This window comes from Dipodomys ordii, unplaced genomic scaffold, assembly GCF_000151885.1.
Source record: "Dipodomys ordii isolate 6190 unplaced genomic scaffold, Dord_2.0 Scaffold22, whole genome shotgun sequence".
In the NCBI taxonomy this organism is placed as follows: Eukaryota; Metazoa; Chordata; class Mammalia; order Rodentia; family Heteromyidae; genus Dipodomys; species Dipodomys ordii.
The window spans coordinates 1,900,210-1,909,782 of NW_012267238.1; the positions used below are offsets into that span (position 1 = coordinate 1,900,210).

The 9,573-nt window shown below is 41.5% G+C and overlaps 1 protein-coding gene across 2 annotated transcripts in view; it reads left to right on the forward strand.

Annotated features, from left to right (window-relative positions):
* Positions 1-9,573, forward strand: part of Rnf121 (ring finger protein 121) — a 63,638-nt gene that overhangs the window by 23,268 nt on the left and 30,797 nt on the right. For both annotated transcript variants that reach the window (XM_013014178.1, XM_013014179.1), the window contains one exon: positions 869-1,010. In XM_013014178.1, coding sequence (XP_012869632.1) covers positions 869-1,010 — 142 coding nt within the window. The remainder of the gene's footprint in view (positions 1-868; positions 1,011-9,573) is intronic.

A 9,573-nucleotide genomic window follows, 5' to 3' on the forward strand; every position in this document is an offset into this window, starting at 1 on the left:
CTACCCAGGATAGAGTATTATGGGAGATGAGCTCTTCGGGGTCTCAGCTTGGCTGGTTAGCATTTGGTTGTCTACTCTTTCTGCCATATTAACTCCTTTAAAATTTTATTATGAGGGGCTGGGAAAGTGGCTCAGTGGTAGAGCTCTTGCCTTGCATGCATGAGGCCCTGGGTTCGATTCCTCAGCACCACATAAGCAAAAAGAAAAAAGCTGGAAGTGGCACTGTGGCTCAAGTGGTAGAGCGCTAGCCTTGAGCTGAAGAGCTGAGGGACAGCGCTCAGGCCCAGAGTTCAGGCCCCACAACCGGACCAAAAAATAAATAAATAAATAAATAAAATTTTATTATGAAAAAATTTAAACAAAAAGTGAAAGAATTGTATACTGAGTATCCTTATATCCACCACCTAGATTCTGTAATTAACTTTTTACTATATTTGCTTTGTCATTTATCTAACCCCACTGGCTTCTTTTGCTGTTACTCCTTTGTTACCCTTGAGAATTCCATGAGAATGTCATTTATGTTGTTCTTTCCCTCCCTCTCTAATACTTGGGTGTATGGGGAATTTGTATAAAATGTAGCTGACTACAAGCTACGTTCATGTTCTCTCATCCCTTCTGCATTCCTCTCCCTTGGCTGACTGTGGCCCAGAGTATTGGTAGGAGTGACTGCACTTAGAGGAAGTTTTCTATCCACAAATGCCTATTACCTAGAGCATGTGCTTCTAGATCATAATTTTTATGATATTCTTTAGCTTCAAAATCCAGGACTGCATTCTGAGCTGTGGACTGGTAAAATCCTCATAAGACACTGCCCCTCTTACCACCTCACCATGCCTGACTTGGCTTACCCCGTTTCTTTGGCTTTCAGGGTCGAGCATGCACGCATGCATGCCAAGCATCGAGGCCACGAAGCCATGCACGCTGAAATGGTTCTCATCCTCATCGCTACTTTGGTGGTGGCTCAACTGCTCCTGGTGCAGTGGAAGCAGAGGCATCCACGTTCCTATAATGTAAGCCACTTTGTCTCTTACTTCTTTGTCAATCATTAAAAGACTGAGCATGGTAGCTCACACCTATAATCAATCCTAACTACTTAGGAGGAGGGAGAGATCAGGAGGAACACATTTCAAGGTCATCCTGAACAAAGAAGTTTTCAAGACTACTTTTCAACCAATTTCTGGGCATGATGGCATGCACCTATCATCGCTATGGTGAGAAATGAAAGTAGGAGGATTATGGTCCAGGCATGCACATGACAAGCCTCAAAATAATGAGAATAATTGACAGAGGGGAAGTGGCTCTGTGGCTCAAAGTGGTAGGAATGCTAGCCTTGAGCAAAAGAGCTCAGGGACAGGGCCTAGGCCCCTAGTTCAAGCCCCACAACCAACAACAACAATAACAAAAAAAGACAGCCAGGCACTGATGTTTCACACCTGTCATCCTAGCTTCTCAGGAAGGTGAGATCTGAAGATCATGGTTTGAAGTGAACCTGGGCAGAAAAGTCCCCATGTGACTCCTATCTCCAATAAATTACTCAGAAAAGCTGGACGTGATGCTGTGGCTCAAGTAGTAGAGTGCTAGACCTGAGCTAGGCTCAGGGACAGTGCCCAGGCCCACAGTTCAAGCCCTAGGACTGGCAAAAAGAAGAGTCTCATGGATTTTTATGCCCAGGTAGCTTCAGACTGTGATCCTCAGATCTCAGCCTTATGAGTAGCTAGGATTACAGGTGTGAGTCACCGGTGCTCTTTGACATTTTTATACTTTATTCAAAACCATTCTTTTAAATATATTTTTTTTGGCAACACTGGGGATTGAACTAAGGGCCTTGGCACTTGCTAGGCAGGTGCTCTACTTCTTGAACCATCCCTCCCCCCCACACTTATACTTCATTATCTAACGTTAGCTAATTTGTAATGATTTTTTTTACAAACTACTTTGGAGAAAGTAAGGATGTATATAATATATATATATATATATATATTAATATTACAGTGATTTTCATTCAGTACTTTTTATTTGAAGCTATGGAATCCTTTTTTTAAATAGTGTTTTGAGAAAGAACACAATGTGGAAAACAGTTAAGAGGCTGATTTGCTTGTTAGAAGGTTTGGGTCCCCTGAGTCCTGGGCTCAGTAGTGTTCTCATCAGAGTACTGTTAGAAAACCACTAATGTGTTATTCATTAGTTAATCCTTAGTAGGAAATGCTACAACTTAATAAGGCCAGTTGTTCAAGGAACATGCACAGTCATCTCATTACTGCCACACCCTGAAAACTTGTTGAGCTTCATCAGTGAGAGAATATTCCAATATCATAGGAAAACTTGCACTGAGAAACTTAAAAAAAAACATATATTTAGGTGATAAAAGGAAATAGATAATATTCTGCTTTACACTGCTGTTGTAACATAACGATCCCTTGATTTTATTAAAACTTTTCCTGTGTACAATGATTTTGGTCTTTAGATAGGGTCTCACCTATGTAGTTTATGCTGAGCTGTACTGGCCTTGAACCTGTACTCTTCCTACCTTAGCCTTCCACATGCTAGGATTACAGAGTAATGAGAAACCATGCTAGGCACAATAAATATTTTTATTGCTTTAATTCAAATATTGACTTTGATCAGACACCAGAGGCACATGACTAGAATCCTAGCTACTCAGGGGCTGAGATCTGAGGATCATCATTTAATGCTCCTCCAGACAGACAAATCTGAGACTCAAGTACTAGACAAAGAAAAGTTGTCTAAGAAACCTGTATACAGTAGTGTCTCTGGTCTTTTCAACCATATGAAAAGTTGGAGCTGCTGTTTTCCTTGGAGGCAGTGTAAAGAGTGGGTGAGATCAATCTAGCAAGATTAACCAGTTCTTCTACTTTCTATCATATGACTTCATGTATCTCAGAGCCTCAAATTTTTCCTTATCTTTAAAGTGAAGTGACAATATTTACCTCGTGGATTGTTAAAATTATATAAGATTTTGTGGCAGTATTTTATAAACTCTAAAGCTAAAGTTAGTAACTAGTACTGATCTCATTCCTCAGAAGAAAAGCTGAAGAACATAACAATCTCTGTCTTCAGGAATTGTTTTGTGTAGAATAGAAAGAATTTTAATTTATTTTTATTTTTTAATTATTATAAAGGTGATATACAGAGAGGTTACAGTTACATAAGTCAGGTAATGAGCAGATTCCTTTTTACCCCCTCCTTCACTGTCTCCCAGTTTTTTCCAAGTTTTTATTTTATTGAGACAAATTTCCCATAACGAAATTCATTAGTTTAAATCCAGTGATTGGGGCTGGGAAGGTGGCTCAGTGGTAGAGTGCTTGCCTTGCATGCATGAGGCCCTGGGTTCGATTCCTCAGCACCACATAAGCAAAAAGAAAAAAGCCAGAAGTGGCACTGTGGCTAGTGCTGCCCTTGAGCTGAAGAGCTGAGGGACAGTGCCCAGGCCCAGAGTTCAGGCCCCACGACTGGACCCAAAAAATAAAAATAAAAAAAAATCCAGTGATTTTTTTAATTTTTTTAAAAGTACATCACAGTGTTGTGCAACCATTGCTACTATCTAATTCTAACACACTTTCTTTACCTGAAAGGGAAACCTATGCCGGTCATGGTATCTCATGTCTGTAATCCTGGCTACTCAGAAGGTAGAGATTGAGTTTATGTTTCAAGGCCAGTCTGGGCAAAAAGTTGAGGGTAGTAGTGATGTGTACCTGACATCCCAACTATTATAAAAGCATAAATATGAGAATTATAGTCCAGATGACCCAGGGTAAACACAAGACTATCGAAAAAAATAAAGTAAGAGGGCTGTAGTCATAATTAAACTGGTAAAACACTGGCCTACTAAGTGCAAGGCCCTGAGTTTAATCCTCAGTATCAGCAAAAAAAGAACAAAAGGAAGAGATCCTTATAACCATTTAATAATCACTTTTTTTTATTTTCACCAACCCTGCCACTATTGGTGTGTTTCCTATGTATATGACTATTTTGAATATTCATATAAGTGGAACCATTAAATATGTGGCTTCTTCTATGTTTCTTTCATACAGCATAATGTTTTCAAGTTTTATCCATATTGTAGCTATTAGTATTATTTATTCCTTTTTCATGACTGGATAATATTCTGTTCTTTGGAATTACTGTATTTTGTTTATACATCAAAGGACACTATTAAGAATGTGAGCCATGTGCCAGTGGCTCATGCCTATAATCCCAGCTACTCAAGAAGCTGAGATAGGGAGAGTCATGGATTGAGGCCATCCTGGTCAGAAAAGCTAGACTCCATCTCAAAAAAAATAAGCAGCAAAAAGCTAGGCTGCATGTGTGGCTTGAGGGGTAGAATGCCAACCACTAGGCCCTGAACTCCAGTTGTAGTAAAACCAAAAATAAATAGAGTAAAGAAAATGAGAAAGAGGCTGGGAATATAGTGTAGCCAATGGTAGAAGAGTGGCTTTACATGCTCCAGGATGGGCTTGGCCCCCAGCATCACCCAAAATATCCCCCTCCTCTCAAAATGCAGTGACAACCCACACAATGGATTTTTCTTGTGATAGGGTCTCACTAACTGTCTGGGCTGGTCTTGAACAAGCTCTTACTTTTTATTTATTTATTTTTTGGTAAATCTTCTCTGATTCCAGATACTTCAAACTAGCTGATATTATAGGCATGTTCCACCATTCCTAGCTTCAGTTTAACTTTTTGAGAAACTGCCAAATTTGTTTTTTCATAATAGCTGTATCATTTTACATTTCAACCCACAATGGATTCAATTCCAATTGCTCTAACCTTCTCACCAGTATTTCATACTTTCTCTTTTTATTATAGCTACCCTCATGAGTATGAAGTGGTATCTCATTAACTCATTTTGAGTAGAATCTAAAGATATCGAGCTTGCTTGCTTCCCTCCCTCCCTCCCTCCCTCCCTCCCTTTCTCCCTCTCTCCTTCCTTTCCTTTCCTTCCTTCCTTCCTTCCTTCCTTCCTTCCTTCCTTCCTTCCTTCCTTCCTTTCTTTCTTTCTCAGTGTAAGTACTAAAACTTGATTCAAGGCCTGGCACTTTCACTCAGATTTGTTGCTCATAGCTAGTGCTCTACCACTTGAATCACACCTCCAATGGCATTTTGCTTGTCAGTTTGAGATAAAATCTTAAAGATTTCTTCTGGAGTAAGCTTTGAATGGAATAAGCTTTGAACTCTGATTCTTCACGTCTCAGCCTCCTAATTAACTAGGATTATAGGTAGGTATGAGCCATCAGCACCTGGCTTCTCCTTCTCCTGGGAAGTTTAAAAATAAAGTAAGAAAAAGCAAATACCAAAGCTTACCTACCAGATACATGGACAAACAGGTGAATAGGATGGAGTAAGAATTCCAGAGCCAGATCCATGTGTCAACCTAATACCTAAGGTAGGTATAACCTACCTATCAATGAAGAAAGGATTGTTAGATAGGTTGTACTGAAGGCCTTTTGCCATGTGGAGAAAAATTAAAGCTTGATTGTTACATAGTACCGAGTACAAAGGAAACAATACAAATTAGGTTTGAGTGTATATTTCAGTGTTTGATCATTTGCCTAGCCAAGCCATATATAAGACTTTGTGTTTTGGATAGGAGGCAAGGCTCTGTTGGTAGAATGCTAGCCAATGAGCAAAAGTGGCAGATACCAAGTTTGAATCCCAGGCTTGGACTTAAAAACAAAGGAGTTGGGAAGGTGAGGAGGGAAGGGATGGTAGGGGAAAAAAAAAAAGGAGGGGGTAACAATGCTCAATAGAATGTACTCATTACCTTACTCATGTGACTGTAACCCCTCTGTACAGTATCTTTACTATGTGTATATATAAAGAAAAATAAAACACAAGACTCTGTGTTTGATCCCCAGCAACATAAAAGAGAAGAAAGCTGGGCACAGTTGCCCCCTTCTGTAATCCTAGGTGATGTTTTGAGGATTGGGATTTGAGGCTAGCCTGGGCAGAGAAGTCCTTAAGTCCCCTTCTCAGTGCATAGCTGGGCAGAGTGGCTCATTCCTTTTACCCCACACTACATGAAAGTGAGGATTGCAGAAAAGTCTAGGAGGGGGAACTAGATACCATGGTGCACACCTGTGGTCCCAACAAGGCCAGGATCCTAAAGTAGGTGGATTATGGAACCAGTGTGTGTCTGACCAGGAAGCAGGACCCTATCCTAAAAATAACCAGTGAAAAAGCAGTAAAATTGATGTGTGGCTCAGTGGTAGTGCACCAGCCTAGCAAGTGTGAGGCTCTTGGGTTCAAACTCCAGTACCAGTTGCTACCACAATTAAAAAAAAAAAGGAGGAGGATTGTGATCCAGGCATGGGTCTGGCAAAAAGTGAGACCCTATCTCAAAAATGAACAGTGTACTAAAGGGGTGGAGGGGTAGAACTGGTGGTGTAATACCTGCCTTGCAAGTTTGAGGGCATGAGTTCAAATCCCAGAACCACCACCACCACCAAAAAAAAAAAAAAGATTAAAAACCTAATTGTGAAGCCTAGTGCCATAACTCAAACCTATAAGCCTAGCTACTTGGGAGGCAGAGATGGGGGATCGCTGTTCAAGGCTAGCCTGAAAAAAAAAGTTCAGGAGACTTTTAACCAATAGCTAGGTGCAGTGGCAAAAAAATCTGGTTAGCTGGATACCGGTGGCTCATGCCTATAACCCTAGCTACTCAGGAAGCTGAGATCTGAGGATCACGGTTCAAAGCCAGCCTGGGCAGGAAAGTCTGTCAGACTCTTAGCTCCAATAAACCATTAGACAACCGGAAGTGGCGCTATGGCTCAAGTGGTAGAGTCCTTGAGCTGAAGAGCTAAGGAACAGTGCCCAGGCCCAGAGTTCAAGCACAACCGAAAAAAGAAAAAAAAAAATGCTGTTATTCTAGCTACAGGAGGAGCACAATGGCTATGTGCAATGGAACATGCATGGGGTCCCCAGAGACGTGAAAAAGCATAAGTAGGAGGATCACTGTGTAGGCAGGCTGGGCATGAGGTAAGACCCTACCTTGGAAATGCAAACATAAAAAGAATCTAGAAGCATGGCTCAAGTGGTAGAGTTCAATCCCTTGTACCACACACACACACAGACACACCCACACACAGAGACACACACACACACAACACACACACAGAGTTTGCAGTCAATAAAATGTGTAGAAAGAGCCCGGTACAGGTGGCTCACGCCTGTAATCCTAGCTACTCAGGAGGCTGAGATCTGAGGATCATGGTTCAAAGCCAGCCCGGGCAGGAAAGTCTGTGAGACTCTTATCTCCAGTAAACCACCAGAAAACCGGAAGTGGCGCTATGGTTCAAGTGGTAGAGTGCTCGCCTTGAGCTGAAGAGCGCAGGGACAGTGCCCAGACCCCGAGTTCAAGCCCTGCAACCAAATAAATAAATAAAATGTGTGGAAAGATTTATTCAATTTGATTAAAATTAAGGATTTTTGTTTTAGAAACTATACGGTAGGCAAAGTTGATAACCAAATGGAGAAGAGATTGGTAATGATTACTACCTGGCAATAAGTTAATATCTAAATTCTACAAAGGAACTACATAGAGCTGGGAATGTAGCTTAGTGGCAGAGTGCATGGTATGCACCATGCATGAGGGACTTAGTTTGAGCCCCAGCAGCACAAAGGTTAACAACAGAATACAAAAAGTTCCTAAAAGTTAACTAAAGAGAAAAGTGGGCAGATAAAATGGACAAACATTTTACAGGAAAGGAAACCCTAAAATACACTGAACATAAGAAGAGATGCTCAGGGCTGGGAAAGTGGCTCAGTGGTAGAGTGCTTGCCTAGCATGCATGAGTCCCTGGGTTCAATTCCTCAGCACCACATAAGCAGAAAAAGCTGGAAGTGGCGCTGTGGCTCAAGTGGTAGAGCCCTAGCCTTGAGCTGAAGAGTTGAGGGACAGCACCCAGACCCAGAGTTCAGGCCCTACAACCGACCCAAAAAAAAAAAAAAGAAGAAGAAGAGATGCTCACTCAGAGTCACTAGTGATTAGAGAGTTTGTATTAAAGCCGTGATATATCACGTATATCACTCTACATCTTTTAGACTGTTGAAAATTGGAAAACTGAATAATGCCATATGTTGGCAAAAATGTGAGGAGGAGAAGCCTTTGCACTCTTCCATCGGTCTAAAAACAAGTACAGGCATTGTGGATTGCAGCATAGCATTAATCAGACAGACTGACACGTGTCCTGTGATACATGGGGGTGATGTGAGAGGGATTTGATTTACGTGTTATGACTCAAAGAGGAGGAGGCAGTCTGGAGATCTACATCTGAGAGAATATGCAGGTAAAATGTGGTGGATGTGTACAGTGAAAGTCTGCTACACTTGAAAGCAGCACATTGGGTGTACCTTCAGTAACCTGGATTGGCCCTGAAAGCTTTCTACTGAGATGAAAACAGAAAGCTACTTAGCATAATGCTAATTAAGAAATTAAAAATTCATGCACAAAGAGTTTGCATGAACAGGTGCAAACAAAGTATGTATGTTAAGAATGTTGGTGATAAAAGGGAATCAGAACAATTCCCTCAAGAATATTGTGTAAAGGAAAGGCACTGAGATTGTTCTTGAGTAGCAAAAACTTGAACATTTTAGAGTAACCCTGAGAACTTTCAAAAAATTGCTTATGTCATGCCAAAAGATGATGGAATTCATTGATAGGGCTCATGTTTCGCTGAAACTCAATAATGTTTTTGTTCTTCATTAGTGCAAGTTGTCTGTCCAACCTCTCAGTGGTACATGTGACCCTCAAGTGGAAAAGCACTAGTTCTATTCTCCTCGGTTGGGTTTTTCACCAGGGAATATCTTGGCATTTCCAGCCAGATTATTTATTGGGGTGTGGGATGGAGGGCTCTGGATTGTTTAACAGCATCCCTGGCTTCTACCTACTAGATAATAGTAGTACCCTTCCTCCAATGTGACAACCAAGACATTGTCATATACCCCCTGGGGGAACAGGAATAGCCCAGCAAGAAGCCCAACCTAGACTTTGGGACCTACAGAGAAAAATGACATTAAGACTCAGTGTGAGCAGGTGAGCCTGCTGTCTGTAATTTAGGAGCTCAAATCCAGCCTTCATGTTAAGTTAGTAGACCAAGTTAGTCCAGGCTGAACACTGGTGGCTCACGCCTGTAATCCTAGCTACTCAGGAGGCTGAGATCTCAGGAGCAAGGTTCAAAGCCAGCCTAGGCAGGAAAGTCCGTGAGACTATTATCTCCAATAAACCACTCAGAAAACTGGAAGTGACACTGTGACTCACGTGGTAGGGCACCAGCCTTGAGCTGAAGAGCTCAGGGACACAGTGCCCAGGCCCAGAGTTCAAGCCCAACGACCGACAAAAAAAAAAGTCCAAATTAACTGCTATTTAGAGTAAATAGTTTGCCAGTCCTTGGTTTAAGTAACAGTAAGCTTTAAGCAACATCTTATTGTAAGACTGTTTTCTGGGGCTGGGAAGGTGGCTCAGTAGTAGAGCACTTGCCTTGCGTGCTCAAGGCCCTGGGTTCAATTCCTCAGCACCACATAAGAAAAAAGCCAGAAGTGGTGCTGTGGCTCAAG